The sequence below is a fragment of the Euphorbia lathyris genome, chromosome 3 (genome assembly GCF_963576675.1).
Source record: "Euphorbia lathyris chromosome 3, ddEupLath1.1, whole genome shotgun sequence".
NCBI classification, from domain to species: domain Eukaryota; kingdom Viridiplantae; phylum Streptophyta; class Magnoliopsida; order Malpighiales; family Euphorbiaceae; genus Euphorbia; species Euphorbia lathyris.
In genome coordinates, this window is record NC_088912.1 from 36,668,511 (window position 1) to 36,685,289 (window position 16,779).

At 32.7% G+C, this 16,779-nt stretch overlaps 1 protein-coding gene across 1 annotated transcript; it reads left to right on the forward strand.

Annotated features, from left to right (window-relative positions):
• The first annotated feature begins 2,370 nt into the window (after window positions 1–2,370).
• LOC136224390 (E3 ubiquitin-protein ligase RSL1-like) lies at window positions 2,371–5,708 on the forward strand. The gene is made up of 3 exons (XM_066012719.1): window positions 2,371–3,308; window positions 3,837–4,612; window positions 5,430–5,708. The coding sequence occupies exons 1-3, from the start codon at window positions 2,517–2,519 to the stop codon at window positions 5,542–5,544; spliced, it is 1,683 nt and encodes a 560-aa protein (XP_065868791.1). The 5' UTR covers window positions 2,371–2,516; the 3' UTR covers window positions 5,545–5,708.
• Window positions 5,709–16,779: the final 11,071 nt, after the last annotated feature.

The following is a 16,779-nucleotide window of genomic DNA, read 5'->3' on the forward strand; positions in this document are numbered from 1 at the left end:
ACTGACATTTCGAACATTTAATTGTCAGTTAGAACAGTTTAAATTATAGTTTGAAATGGTTTAACGGTTATTTAACTGTCACTTCGAACCGTAACTTTTCCGTGACGTTTGAAGTGACAGTTAAAATTACGGTTTTTACAGTTTCTTTATAATTACAGTTTGAAATATGATTGTTGCATTTCGAATATTTAACTGTCACTTCGAACATTTAACTGTCACTTAAAACAATTTAAATTACAGTTTGAAATGATTTAACTGTTATTTAACTGTTATTTTGAACCGTAACTTTTCGGCGACGTTGAAATTATGAAGAAACTGTAAAAACCGTAATTTAAACTGTTAAAAATATAATTTCAAACTGTACTGTGACTATAAAGAAACTGTAAAAACCGTAATTTAAACTGTCAAAAATATAATTTCAAAGTCATCTTAAAAGAATAAAACATTTTTAACCGAATTAGATGTTTATTACTAACTAATTTGATAAGATAATGTTTAATTAATAAATTTAAAAATAATTAATTAAAGATTGAAGTTAAATTAAAAGTTTAAAAAATATAAAGGGACTTTTTTGAAATTTTATTTTTTAAATTTTGAAGAGGCGGAGAAGGACATCAAAGCTTTAAATAAATAAAAAATATATTTAATAGAAATCGGAAGCCTTCGGTTTCTATTTTTCAAATAAAAAATAATAATATATTAAGAAACCGGAAGACTAGCTTCCGGTTTCTTTGCAAATTGAAACCGGAAGCTAATCTTCCGGTTTCGAACCCAGTTAAAGAAGCCCCATAGTGGGAATAATTTTTAACTGGACTCTGAATAAGGAATTATCCTTATTAAAAGACTCATTTTGGGTCAAAATCCACAATCTAACAAGTGTCAATAGCCTTACTTCAAAGATAGAGTAAGATTTTAGAGTACCATTGGAGTTTACTTTTTACTCTAAAAATAGATTATGGAACATGGTTAGAGATGACCTAAGAAGCAGGCTCTCACTACCACAAAAAACATCGCACTCAGTGACTCCTCCCCACCAAAAATGGGGAACATCTAATAAAGCATATGAGTCGTCGAACTCGTTAGCCGATTTCAGACAACACGTCGGGTTTGGACGCCGACAAGACAATCTTAACATGTCTCATTAGCCAACATCTAATGGTCATTTAACACCCACTTTGCCCCGTAACATATAAATACCACTAATCAGACAGACAGCACAAAGAGTATGTTTTTCTCTCTCTAACTACTATACTTTCTCTCTATATACATCACATACTAACTTAATCGTCGAAGTGTCTTATAGGACTGATCTAGACACAGATTGCCTATCTAGTAGGCTACAATTTCGATTCTCATCAGTAGCTATTTTACTAAATTGCAATTTGGAAAAGGGAAGTAAAGTGTAGAAGATGAAAAAAAGGAGTATTGGGTCTAGCGAAGAGAAACATCAAGAAGAGACCAAAACGACAACTCTTCAAATATCCAACTCTGCTGTATCAAGTGATGTTATCTTTTTCTAGATTTGAGAGATTTGAAGAAGAAATTTTGAAGAATATTTTTGTTAGGTTTGATGAAATGTTTTTTAAGTTTTACATATGTGAAGAATAAAATGATATGTTTTTAGAGAGAAGGCTGTAAAGCGAAAATAGAGGAGAGAGAAGGGTGTATAAATGGAGGAGGGAGTGAGCAATGACTCTCTATGAAAGAAAAATGAAAAAAAAAACGGATGGAGAGAATGAAAGGATAAAAACTTTAAGAGCATTTGTGTCTTTATAAATTTGGTGAGTCTTAAATTTTAATTTTTAAGGTCTAACTAAACATTGACGGGTCATTGTTTATCGTTATACAATATAATAAGAGGTCGCTGGTCGTATAATTTAATATGTAAAATTAAACTTGGTACACCAAAATATAATATGCTAAAAAAATTATACACCATGTATATATAATTGGATCGCTTATTCATGATTATCGAGTTATCCTTTGATCCAATTCTACTTCTTTTAGTATCTTTTGTTAGTCGTTTAGCGAATACGGCTGCACAATTGGTAGCTAGGCAGACATGTTCTAATGCTGGCGATTCTTTATCTACTGTTTTGCCGGAATAGCTTATTGTTGAGGATGCCGATCCCAGTTTTATATGATATTTTTACTTTTCAAAAAAAATTATACACCATACGTATATAATTTACCATAATTTTTTAAAAAAAATACACAATTCCAAAATATAGTGAAAAGAAAGTACAGGATAATTATTAGGCAATAATAAAAAAAATTAATACTATTAAATAATTGGATTTCGTGGTTGAGCCCTAAAATAATAGTGCTTGCATTGATAAGTACTTGAATGTGATTAAATGTCTTCTAGATTTAATGATAAAAAATTGGAAGTTGAAAAATCCAAACTTGGAATTAGAATGGCTTTTGCTATCCCTGTCACTACATCTGCTTCTTCATTCCTATGCTAACACACACCCGAACTGGCTAGAAAACGGAAGAGACCGCTGCTCCCTCCCATGGACACCAAAAACAAGGGCAAGACCCCTATCACTTACCACCTCCCCGAAATTCCCCCAACTTCCCCTCTTTCAAATGACCATTCTTTCCACGCTTTGCTCGACGATCAGCGCCACGAAATCGCCGCCGCTAAGGCCTTACAGTCCGATGACGATTTCGCTTACAAGCTCCAAATGGAAGAAGCAATTGCCGCCTCTCTCTCCATCCCCTACTCCCCCTCCAAAAACGACACCGTCTCTTACGTCCCTGACAATGACAGTGATTTCGACTACTTGGGGCTGCTTTTAGACGACATTGAGCGCTTGGATCAAGAACGCAGGGACCGTGAATCTTGCGAGGGTTTGATGATGGAGATGAGAAATGATTTGGACCGTCGGATTCACGACCAGAAACTGGCTTCCGAGATTTTGACGATCAGCGATGCTGATTGGGCCAAGGACGGTGATTACTATCACAAGCCCTACGGAGGTTCGTCCTCTTCTTCGTGTTCGTCATTGAGTGGCGAATTGGCCCTTGTTAGTAATGAGTGCTTTAAAGTGTATTGTAAGGGGTTGGAGAGTGAAGAGATGATTAAGGATATGAAGGTTGCTGTTGGTGGAGTTGGAGTTGCTATTTGTGACTCGAGAGACAATGTTATATTTGAAGTCGCTAAGAATTTGGAAGTCGGTGCAGGGAAGAATAGTGAGCATTTTCTGCAGATTCGGGCTTTGGTTGAAGGGTTAAATGCAGCTGTGAGTTTGGATTTGAAAAGAATCACTTTGTTCTGTGATGATTTTATGGTCTATCAATATGTAAGTCTCTCACTTTCTTTTTGCAACCTATTTGAGTTCAATCCCTTGATTGCCCATACACAATTCAATATGGATTCGAGTCTTGTTTCGAAATTTAGTGACATCATCATTAGATGATTTGATTTGCAACATTGATTCTTAGATAAAAATGATAGTCATAGGCAATTGTTTAAGTAGTTATGCATATATCCTTCCTGTATTAGTAATGCCGGAGACATTATAATCTCTAGATAAGAAGATTTCTTTGCCTTTGTAGCTTCATTTTGTTTTGTGACATTAATTTTAAGATTTTTCAGCTTTGTTTCATTGACCCCTCTTTTATCAATTTTCAAAGTTGGTGTTATAAGTATTCTGTTGCTAACTTGCTATAATAATGATTTTCACTTAACTTCCACAAAAAGACAAGCAGAAAAAAAATTGGTCTCTTAAACCTGAGTTTTAATTAGGGATTATGGCAGCAAAGCTAAGTTTTTTACAGCTCTTTTAAAAGTTAATGGAGAACTTATTGGTTATGTTTGGTACAATCAGGTTACAGGAAGAGTTCAATTGATGGAAAATAGGGTGTCAACCCTAGTCAATGAAGTGTCACTTCTCCAAAAAAAATTTACAGATTGTAAACCAGTTCTTGTTGCACGTACTGATGTGAAGTTTGCTTATAAATTGGCAAGAGATGCTATAGTTTCTCAGATCACCTGGCCTGCAGAATCTAGTCAAGGCAAAACGTATTTGAGAGAGACTTGTGCAATTTGCTACAACGATACAAATGTTGACCAGATGTTTTCAGTTGATGGTTGTCTACATAGATATTGCTTTGCTTGCATGAAACAGCATGTTGAAGTGAAGGTGCTTAATGGGATGCAGGCTAGTTGTCCACATGAAGGATGCAAGTCTGAAGTGAGTATTGATAAATGTGGAAAATTTTTGGATCCAAAATTAGTTGAGATCATGAGCCAAAGGAAAAAGGAAGCCTCTCTCTCTGTTACAGAGAAGGTTTATTGTCCATATACGAGGTGCTCTGCATTAATGTCAAAAAGTGAGGTTCTGGAATATACTAAAGCCTTCTATGTTGGGGCTGAACAATCTGGAGCTAGGAAATGTATGAAATGCTATCAATTTTTCTGTCTAAATTGCAAAGTTGCTTGGCATTACAACATGACTTGCCATGATTATAAAAGGCGTTACCCTCATGCCCATACAGAGGACTCCATGCTTGATTCACTAGCCAAAACGAAGCGATGGCGCCAATGCGTGATGTGCAAACACATGGTTGAACTTGCTGAAGGTTGTTACCACATCACTTGCAGGTAAGAAACTTAGTCTGATAGATCTAAATTTTCTGTTATTCTCTTGTAATCAAGGGAAGAAAATATTGCATAGAAACTAATAAGTGGCCTAAAATATTAGTTGACAGAAAAGGAATCCATGTTGTAGGGTAATTGAAATCTAGTGACTGTTCCCTTTTGAGTTTACGTAATCACATTAAGGATCTTTGAATTGATGTACACTGTTTTTAGTATAGTATAAGTAAAACTTGTATAGTGCCGCAGAAGTTTTTCCAGAAGCAGAGTCAATATGAATTCAGCAGGAATAGACCGGAATTTAACTGTGTTCAGCACATAGTTGTTAAAGGCGTGCCTAAAGCTTCAGGCGCACAAGGCACTTGGCTGAGCGCCTTAGCACCCTAAAGGCGAGCGCTGTCACTCAGGCGACCACCAAGGTGCGCCTTTGTGCATCTAAATGTGGTTATTAGAGGCATGCCATGGGTCCAGGACCCCCTTGTGTCTATTGTTCAACATCCAATAAATATGGGGCTGTGGAGTTGAAAAGACATGACTGGAAACGTGTCACATGTTCAATGTCTTACCATGTTGACATATTCAAGTATTAACTCCGTATGCACTTAAGTTTAGGGATGTTCCTCGAGCTGTTAAGCAAGTTAAGTCGAGATGAAATGGTGACGAAGTCAATTTATCTTTCCATGGAGCCAGTACATAATTCCTCATGTCTTAGTAATAGCAATGCATAACTTATTTTATATGCGTTAGAAATGAAAATAATAGTTTACCTGTCAACTGATAATCCTTGTATTTTTGCAACTTGTTTTGTTTCTTCACTTTGCAGATGTGGTTATGAGTTCTGTTATACTTGCGGAGCTCCATGGAAAAACAAGAAACCGACTTGTAATTGCAAACTCTGGGATGAGCGGAACATTATACGTAATGACCGAAGGCGGTAGTTGATTTAAGTTTATCATTAACACAACTAGGATTTTGTAGTGTAAAGCAGTCTCCTCTTCTCTTTAACTTCGTGTTAATTTTGGAAGATGAACTGGGGGAAACTCTTTTCTGCATATATTTTCATATACAGAAGTCTCATCAAAATATATTGCATTTTGCTCAAGTTTGGCTTTTGTTTTTAGGTTTTTGTTTTTTTATTTTTCCGTTCTGTGCTTATCGGTTTTGAAATCTGTGTTTGGACGAGGGGTTAAGTTGATTGATTTCCATGGATATGTTAAACTTGGTTTCTTGCTGAAGCTTATGTTGAAGTTATTACATTCTTGGCATCAATTATTCCAAGTTTTATTGGTAAGAAAGAAGGTAAAATGAAACCCTTCAAGTCTATGATGCTTTTGTACTTTTATCATTAGTTATTTAGGAAGAATCAGTCATTTAATTCAACTATGCAAGAGATTAATTTATTTCCAATTTGTTGAGTGGGAAGCTGCAATGTATTTATTATGAACATGGTTTAACACTTTTATTAAGATTCGTAGTGAAAACTAATGCATTTTCAATCCAAATTTTCTATTTCAAAATTCTAATTTGGACTAAATTCATGAAGTATTCTGTCTATAAAAATATATGAACCCTATATAAAAATAAGGGTAAATTACACCCATGTCCTTTAACTTTGTATTTACTTTCATTATTGCTCTTGAAATTTCAAACTCTTGAATTTTCAAACTAAATATTATGGTTTTTGAACTTTGCATTTTACTAGCATACATAAAATATTATGGTTTTTTAATTTTGCATTTTACGATTCCCTTCATTTCCTTGTATAGGCCATTCTAACAAATTAGTTTTTTCCCCAAATATAAGTCATTTTAGGATCCAATAACTTTTAGTTTAATTTTTTAATCCAAATATTAAATTTTTTGTATTGCTATGTGTTTTTTTACTATTTCAATGTTTATTCTCCAATAGTGACATGAGAGAGATTTTTTTTTTGTTAACCAATATATTTCTTAATTTGTGTAAAATATCATAAAATGACTTATATAAAGGAGTGGGGGGAGTAATATAACGACTCTTTTATCGTTTATTAAGATGGTCACTTTAATAATATGTAACCTTTTATTGTGGATTTGATGTATATGATATTTTAAACAATTCACACACTAACTTTTTTTTATTGTTTGTTTTTTGGGACATTTTGAAAATAGCAATTTGAAAAATTGAAAACGGTGTTCCATACGAAATGTGGTTCTAAACAGGTTCTAAACAATTTTAATTATTAGACTATTCTATTTTGAGGTCGTCATCAGTAATTCTGACTTGGTAAACGGTAGAAACGGTCATTATGTTAGCATAGTGTAAAGTTTAGGGGTTAATGTTTGATTTTGAAATTTAGGGATCATAATGAAAGTAAGTGCAAAGTATATGGGCCATAATAAAAGTAAGTACGAAATACATGGGTCATAGATGTAATTCAACCTAAACAAATACACTAAAGTAGCAAGTGCACTAGTTACTAAGTAATATAGTGATAGATAACCAAGTATTGTTTCCATAGGAAGTTTCCTAAAGTACCTTTGCTTTAGGGGCTCCCAGGAAGTTCTTTTTGCTAATGTATCATGGGTGACTTCTAAATTGAGGCATTTGATTTGGGAGGCCAAGTGATAGAACCTTGAGAGGAAGTTTCTAAGTGGCTCGTCGCTGACGGGGGCTATTAAGGTCTGAGCTTATTTTACTGACGTTGGCCAAAAGGTCTTTCAAGAGATCGAAAGAGTTGATTGATTCAGGGGCCAAGCCTCGTTACCATTCTTGTGCACATAATAGTTTCATCTTTCAAGTAGAGATTGATAGTACTCACGAAAGAAGCCACATGGAGATTTAGGTCTTCAGTGCCTGAATATAAAGTGAGTCTGGGAGTTCTCCAGTCTCTGGGGAACGAGTGTCGATGATCTGATGTCTCAGAGGAGTTTTAATTGATGTTACATTTCCTCTCAACTTATAATGTTGTTTTAATTTCATCAAAACCAAGCTAGATAGTCTTCTAAAAAAAATACAAATAAAAGAAATTAATTTGTTTAATTTAATAAATTTTATATATTTAAAAATAATTGTACTATTTTTAATGATTATTTTTTAACTATTATTAAAAAAAAAACCTTGTGGGGAATTATTTTCTAACTATACCTACTTATATAATAATTTATATAAAAAAAACCTCCTATTTAGGGATTAACTCATTTCCAATTGTAAATTTACCTTATTTCCTCTTTTATTTCTAGCAATTCCGGCGCAACGGTTGTGATTGAAATAGAACCAATGGGCCCACCTAACTTACCATCCCCTTTTCTAAAATTTATTAATAATAAAAAAAATAATAACAATAATTATACTAAAAACATCTTTGTCTCTCTCTTTCTACTTCAAATTACTACTACCCCTCTTCACATGTAAACGTTCCACTTTTCCTTCTTCTTTTTCTTCTTCCTATGATTTTGGTTCGTTCTACAATTTTTTTGGAAATTTATGTGTCCATTTGGAGTAATATAATGGATTTATTTTGTTTTTTTTTAATTCAAAATTCTCGCAGTAGATGGTGGGGTTTCCTCTGTTCTATTAATTTGATTTGAAGTTCATTGAACACTCTTTTCCCTTTTGTGCGTCATCAAGGATTGTCCAAAACATGAGAACTCTAACTATTTGCAGCTTCAATGGACAAAAAAAATTTCCAAAAAAATTGCAAAAAGATATTAATTTCTTTAATACAATAAATTTTATATATTTAAAAATAATTGTACTATTTTTAATGATTAATTTTAACTATCATTAAAAACAATTCTTATGGGAAATTATTTACTAATTATACCTCCTTATGTACTAATTTATATAAAAAAAAACCCTCTATTTAAGGATTAACCCATTTTCAACTATAATATATTTAGCTTATTTCCTCTTTTACTTCTTGCAATTTCTCGCAACAGTTGTGATTGAAATAGAATCAACGGCCCCTACCTAGTTTACCATCTCTTGCTCTGAAATTTATTAATAAAAATGAAAAAATTAATAACGATAATTATATTAAAAACATTTCTGTCACTCTCTTTCTACTTCAAATTACTACTACCCCTCTTCACATGTAAACCCCTCACTTTTCCTTCATCTTCTTCCTATGGTTTTTGTTCTTTCTGCAAATTTTTTGGAAATTTATGCGTCCATTTGGAATAATATAATGAGTTTTTTTGTTTTTTTTTTTGTGAATTCAAGATTCTTGCAGTAGAGGGTGGGATTTTTTTTCTGATTTATTAATTTGATTTGAAGTTCGTTTAACACTCTTTTCCCTTTTATTTGTAATTAGGTCATCTCCAAGGGTTCTCCAATGGACACATAAATTTTCAAAAAAAATTGCAGAAAGATATTAATTTGTTTAATATAATAAATTTTATATATTTAAAAATAATTTTACTATTTTTAATGATTATTTTTTAACTATGATTAAAAACACCCCTTGTGGGGAATTATTTTCTAACTATACCTACTTATATAATAATTTATATAAAAAAACCCTCTAATTACGGATTAACCCGTTTTCAATTGTAACATATTTACCTTATTTCCTCTTTTACTTCTAGCAATTCCTGCGCAACGGTTGTAATTGAAATAGAATCAACGGACCCACCTAACTTACCATCCCTTTCTCTAAAATTTATTAATAATAATAAAAAAATAATAATAACAATAATTATGTTAAAAACATCTCAGTCTCTCTCTTTCTACTTCAAATTACTACTACCCCTCTTCACATGTAAACCCCCCACTTTTCCTTCTTTTTTTCCTCCTATGATTTTGGTTCTTTCTACAAATTTTTTTGGAAATTTATAGAGTAATATAATAAATTTATTTTGTTTTTTTCTTTTGTGAATTCAAGATTCTCGCAGTAAAGGATGGGGTTTTCTCTGTTTTATTAATTTGATTTGAAGTTCATTGAACACTCTTTTCCCTTTTGTGTGGCATTAGGTCATCTTCATGGATTCTCCAAAACAGGAGAACCCTTACTATTTGCAGCTCCAATGGACAAATAAATTTCCAAAAAAATTGCAAAAAGATATTAATTTCTTTAATATAATAAATTTTATATATTTAAAAATAATTGTACTATTTTTAATGATTAATTTTAACTATGATTAAAAATAATTCTTATGGAAAATTATTTACTAACTATACCTACTTATGTACTAGTTTATATATAAAAAAAAACCTTTATTTAGGGATTAACCCATTTTCAACTATAATATATTTAGCTTATTTCCTCTTTTACTTCTAGCAATTTATGCGCAACAGTTGTGATTGAAATAGAATCAACGGTCTCACCTAGTTTACCATCCCCTGCTCTGAAATTTATTAATAATAATGAAAAAAATAATAACAATAATTATATTAAAAACATTTCTGTCACTCTCTTTCTACTTCAAATTACTACTACCCCTCTTCACATGTAAACCCCCCACTTTTCCTTCATCTTCTTCATATGATTTTGGTTCTTTCTGTAAATTTTTTGGAAATTTATGTGTCCATTTGAAGTAATATAATGAGTTTTTTTTTTTTGTTTTTTTGTGAATTCAAGATTCTCGTAGTAGAGGGTGGGGTTTCTTCTGATTTATTAATTTGATTTGAATTCTTTTAACACTATTTTTCCTTTTGTTTGTAATTAGATCATCTCCAAGGGTTCTCTAAAATAGGAGAACCCTTACTATTTGCAGTTCCAATGGACACATAAAATTTTTAAAAAAATTGCAGAAAGATATTAATTTGTTTAATATAATAAATTTTATATATTTAAAAATAATTTTAATATTTTTAATGATTATTTTTTAAATATATTTAAAAACAACCCTTGTGGGGGAATTATTTTCTAACTATACCTACTTATATAATAATTTATATAAAAAAAATCTCTATTTAGGGATTAACTCATTTTCAATTGTAACATATTTACTTTATTTCCTCTTTTACTTCTAGCAATTCTTGTACAACGGTTGTGATTGAAATAGAATCAACGGGCTCACCTAATTTACCATCCCCTTCTCTGAAATTTATTAATAATAATAACAATAATTATATTAAAAATATCTTTACTCTCTCTTCCTACTTCAAATTACTACTACCCCTCTCCACATGTAAACCCCCCACTTTTCCTTGTTCTTTTTCTTCTTTCTATGATTTTGGTTCTTTCTATAATTTTGTTGGAAATTTAAGTGTCCATTTGGAATAATATAATGATTTTTTGTTTTTGTTTTTTTTTTTTATGAAATCAAGATTCTCTCAGTAGAGGGTGGGGTTTCTTCTGATTAATTAATTTGATTTGAAGTTCTTTTAACACTTTTTTTTTTCCTTTTGTTTGTCATTAGATCATCTTCAAGGGTTCTCCAAAATAAGAGAACCCTTACTATTTGCAGCTTCAATGGACATATAAATTTCTAAAAAAAATTGCAAATTGATATTAATTTGTTTTATATAATAAATTTTATATATTTAAAAGGGAAAAGTACAGAAATAAACCTTGTGGTTACACCTGTTTTCAATTGCAGCATTGTGGTTTAAAAATTTACAAAATGGTACCTTAAGGTTCATTCTGTTAGCAAACACATACCAAATTAACCCCATTTATTATCCAATTATCACAAACAAACCCCAAAATTAAAAATGAAATCAAATACACCTTCTCCATCTCTCTCTAATTTCTTATTTTTCTTCTTCTTTCTCTCTCTTATCTCTCTCTCTCTCCTCTTTGTTGATTTCTCTCTCTTTAAAAATACAAAATTAAATACAACAACCACCATTTACCATCTTCTCATCTTCAACTTCTATTCTTCTCCCTACAGTTGATGCTTCACTTTGGGCAATTCTAAATATGCAATGTAAACCAGGAAAACATTTTTCGCAGATTCTCCTCAGTTCCTTAAACACCGGGGGCTTATGCTTATTTTCTAGGGTCTTAAACTGGATCGATGTACAGTGCGATAGATCCTGACAATAATTATTAGGAGTGAGCATGGTCCGGTTCGGTTTAACAACCAAACCAAATAAAACCAACCAAACAAAGATGATTTTAATAAACCGATCCGAACCGAATTATAATTTGGTTCGATTTGAACCGAACCGAACTAGTTCGGTTTGGTTCTATTCCAAACCGAATTTTCTTATCCAAGTCTCTGGAACTTTTTTATCTCCATATAAAATTTGTCTCTGAAACTTTTTTGTTTTGTAAATATTAGTCTCACACTTAAAAAAAATTCAACTCCCACTACTCTTTCTCAATTTGAAAAAAAAAATAATAATAACATTTAAAAAGCAAAGACAGATGACTAACTTGGCTTGAGTGGGATTTGGAAAGTTTTTTTTCTGTAACCTTTCTACTGTTTTTTTTCTGTAACCTTTCTACTGTTTTTTTTTTATAAAGAAATATAATTATATGATACATAAATATAATAAGTTAGTGTTTATTTGGTGTAGGTGGTGGTTTTGTTTCTTTTTACTTTCAATTTTGTGGAAAAAAATCTTCTGTCCCGAATTCCCTGTCCCCTTTTCTGTCCCCCATTCAATTTTTGACACGTGTCCCTTTTATCTTACTTTATTGCTACTAACTATGGTTAGATATACTTAACTTTGGTTAAAGTGTAGTTAAAGGGACACGTGTCAAAAATTGAATGGAGGACAGGGAATTCGGGACAGAAGATTTTTTTCCAACATGAACATGGGCGGGCAATCAATTGAACATTAATTTTAAATTTTTAGGCTTTGGTCCATTATTGAAAACTACAAATAAAATAGATTATTTCGGTTTCTTTCGGTTTGTACCCAAACCGAACCGAACCAAACCGAAAACCGACATTGCTTAGAAATCAAAACCGAACCAAATCAAATTACATTTTGGTTCGGTTTTTTCGGTTTTTAGTTTTTGGTTCGGTTTTGCTCACCCCTAATAATTATGTTCAATTAATAACAAGTTAAAACTCAATAAACGAAGGAGCCAAACCAAGGGTGATACAAAAAGCTTTTAATATCAGCAATAGACCAAGAAAATGTCCAACATAATCGAAACGCAATGTGTTAAGAAACTCGAAGCTAAGGCAGTAATACTTACCCAACAAAACAGAAACTTGTGCTTTATGTCTCCCAGCAAATAATCAACTATACTATCAATATTCCTCCTGTACAAAGTTGAAAACTTTTTCAGTTAATTTTCAACAAGTATATCTGTTAATTTTTATGTCTCCTCGACAACCCTTTGGAGGACTCGACACTATATCTGCGAGCAACCCATTCAAATCAAGAACAAGAAGTTTCCTTTTCAAACGAATAGCTAAAATTAAAAATAAAATCAAATACACCTTCTTCTACATCTCTCTCTAATTTCTTATTTTTCTTCTTCTCTCTCTCTCGCTCTCCTCTTGTTGATTTCTCTCTCTTTAAAAATACAAAATCAAATACAATAACCACTAGTTACCATCTTCTCATCTTCATCTTCTATTCTTCTCCCTACAGTTGATGCTTCACTTTGGGCAATTCTAAATTTGCAATGTATAAGACCAGAGAAACATTTTTCCCAGATTCTCCTCTGTTCCTTAAACACTAGGGGCTTATGCTTATTTTCTAGGGTCTTAAACTGGATCGATGTACAGTCCGATAGATCCTGATAATAATTATGTTCAATTAATAACAAGTCAAAACTCAATAAACGAAGGAGCCAAATCAAGGGTGATACAAAAAGCTTTTAATATCAGGAATAGACCAAGAAAATGTCCAACATAATCGAAACGCAATGCGTTAAGAAACTCGAAGCTAAGGCTTCAATACTTACCCAACAAAACATAAACTTGTGTTTTATGTCTCCCAGCAAATAATCAACTATACTATCAATATTCCTCCTGTACAAAGTTGAAAACTTTTTTCAGTTAATTTTCAGCAAGTATATTTGTTAATTTTTATGTCTCCTCGACAACCTTTTGGAGGACTGGACACTATATCTGCGAGCAATCCATTCAAATCAAGAACAAGAAGTTTCCTTTTCAAACGAATAGCTAAAATTAAAAATAAAATCAAATACACCTTCTTGTCCATCTCTCTCTAGTTTCATATTTTTCTTCTTCTTTCTCTCTCTTCTCTCTCTCCTCTTTGTTGATTTCTCTCTCTTTAAAAATACAAATTCAAATACAACAACCATCATTTACCATCTTCTCATCTTCATCTTCTATTCTTCTCCGTACAGTTGATGCTTCACTTTTGGCAATTCTAAATATGCAATGTATAAGACCAGGGAAACATTTTTCTCAGATTCTCCTCAATTCCTTAAACACCAGGGGCTTATGCTTATTTTCTACGGTCTTAAACTGGGTCGATGTACAGTATGATAGATCCTGATAATAATTATGTTCAATTAATAACAAGTCAAAACTCAATAAACGAAGGAGTCAAACCAAGGTTGATACAAAAAGCTTTTAATATGAGCAATAGACCAAGAAAATGTCCAACATAATCGAAACGCAATGCATTAAGAAACTCGAAGCTAAGGCAACAATACTTACCCAACAAAAAAGAAACTTGTGCTTTATGTCTCCCAGCAAATAATCAACTATACTATCAATATTCCTCTTGTACAAAGTTGAAAACTTTTTTCATTTAATTTTCAGCAAGTATATCTGTTAATTTTTATATCTCCTCGGCAACCCTTTGGAGGACTCGACACTATATCTGCGAGCAACCCATCCAAATCAAGAACAAGAAGTTTCCTTTTCAAACGAATAGCTAAAATTAAAAAAAAATCAAATACACCTTCTTGTCCATCTCTCTCTTCTCTCTCTCCTCTTTGTTGCTTTCTCCCTCTTTAAAAATACAAAATCAAATACAATAACCACCATTTACCATCTTCTCATCTTCATCTTCTATTCTTCTCCCTACAGTTGATGCTTCACTTTTGGCAATTCTAAATATGCAATGTATAAGACGAGGGAAACATTTTTCCCAGATTCTCCTCAGTTCCTTAAACACCAGAGGCTTATGCTTATTTTCTAGGGTCTTAAACTAAGTCGATGTGCAGTGCGATAGATCCTGATAATAATTATGTTCAATTAATAACAAGTCAAAACTCAATAAATGAAGGAGCCAAACCAAGGGTGATACAAAAAGCTTTTCATATCAGCAATAGACCAAGAAAATATCCAACATAATCGAAACACAATGCGTTAAGAAACTCGAAGCTAAGGCAGCAATACTTACCCAACAAAACAGAAACTTGTGCTTTATGTCTCCCAGTAAATAATCAACTATACTATCAATATTCCACCTGTAAAAAGTGTTGGTCCCGTGTGATTAGTTCCAAAGGGGGGGTTAGGAACTAATGTAACTTTTTCGTTAAATAGTACTGACTTAATTAATTCTTTAAGTTGCTTAACTTAGTTCAGGTCAGCACGGCCGAGAAATGTAAGACAGCTTTAGTCAGATGCTGACTAGTACTGTTTTACTTGTGAGTTGGGAATTAACACTTTAGGTCAGCTTCCAACTCAGCACCAAGATTACTCAGTGCCAGATTTGCAATTTATATCCTGAGCAATTTAATCAGACAACACATATATAGATATATTGAGAGAGAGTTAGAAATTACTCAGCACGACTTATCCTGGTTCGGCCTCTCCGCCTACGTCTAGTCCCCAGAGTCCCTCCGGGCTTTTTCAATCCAATACTGAGCTCTTTAAAGGTAGAGCACAAACCGTTTACAAGGCAATTGAATATGCAAGAGTACCTTCCTCTATTCCTCTACTCAACTCCTACTAAGTGCTATAACCGAACACCTAGATTTCTCTACCACTGAGTACTTAAAACCGAGTACTCAGCACCACTCTCTCAATTTTACAATTGATGCAAACTTGTTCTTTTTAGATGAAGAACACTTTAGATGATTACAAAATCAATCTAGCTTTTACACAGAAATGGAAGTTTGGTGTCAGATATTTTTCTTGTTTGAATGTGCTTTGTATCTTTTCTCTTTTTCTCTTGTATTTTTCTTGGCAAAAATCGGATATGATCCAAGCATGAACTTGTCCTTATATAGTTGAGATCTGAAGGCACAATCATTTGAATCCGAAATTATCCGTTGGATTCAAACGGCTCTTTCTTGCGACATTGTTCTAGTCAGCTCTAGATTTGCAGGCCAATCCTGTCGTCTGAATTCCACAGGTGTCATGCTTGTCTTCTTTCCACAGGTGTGTCTTCTAGTGCCAGTTCGTCTTTTAACTAACGGACAGTTGACCCATGCATCTCGAAATTGACTCTGTGAGTAATTCCAAGGTTTCTATTATTGGTGCAGATAGTTGTTGCATCTTGTCTTCTAGCAAACGGATCATTCATGCTGTCCTGACGAACACTCAGCTTGACTTTTATTGACATTGCTTTTGTTCCTTGTTTCTGAGTTACTCTTACTCAGCTTCCGTGGTCAGCTTCGTCTGCAAGCCTTAGTTTGGAGAAGGACTTCTCTTCTTTGATACTGAGTAGCATCTCACTCAGTTTCTTTGGTCAGCTTCATCTTTAAATATTTGTTCTGAAGATGGCTTTTCCTATGTTATGCTGAGTTGCACTCCACTCAGCTTGTGCTGTGTTCTCATGCTGACTTCGTCATGTCTTACTTTTTGATTCTGTTTTCATTTATACTTATAATCAACATTGAACAAACATATTAGTACAATTAAATCAAAGCACTTAAATTTAATTGCCCCTTAAATAATTTTGTCAAATCAAAATCATGTGGAAAGGTGTTTCAACAAACTCCCCCATTTTGATGTTGGTAAAATATTTAATTAATGGAACTCATTTTTGAAATTCCCATGATTGAGTTGTTTTTCATTCTTCTGAAGTTACTCCCCCGTACGGGTTGCATCTATTGACTTAAATTAACTCTAAACCTTCTAAGATTTAATTGAGTAAAATTAAGACATGCTTATACTGACTAAGTTCAATTCTATACCTTCCAAGATCTAATTCAGATGAGCCTAGGTCAGCTTTCAGAAGAGTTCGAAATTTTGGAACATATTTTTACTCAGTTTGATACATGGATAGTTTAGGTATCAGATTTTATGGCGGATTATATCAGAGCTTATTAATCATGTATCAGAGCAAATGAAAGGATGTATCAAAGCAAATGTGTACTGAGTATATTCCATTTTAATTTTGTTTGTTTGTTCAATTAA

Coding starts and splice junctions, on each gene's coding strand:
- LOC136224390 (XM_066012719.1), top strand. CDS start 2,517: ATGGACACCAAAAACAAGGGCAAGACCCCTATCACTTACCACCTCCCC. Junction 3,309..3,836: donor ATTTTATGGTCTATCAATAT/GTAAGTCTCTCA, acceptor TGGTACAATCAG/GTTACAGGAAGAGTTCAATT. Junction 4,613..5,429: donor TGTTACCACATCACTTGCAG/GTAAGAAACTTA, acceptor TTCACTTTGCAG/ATGTGGTTATGAGTTCTGTT.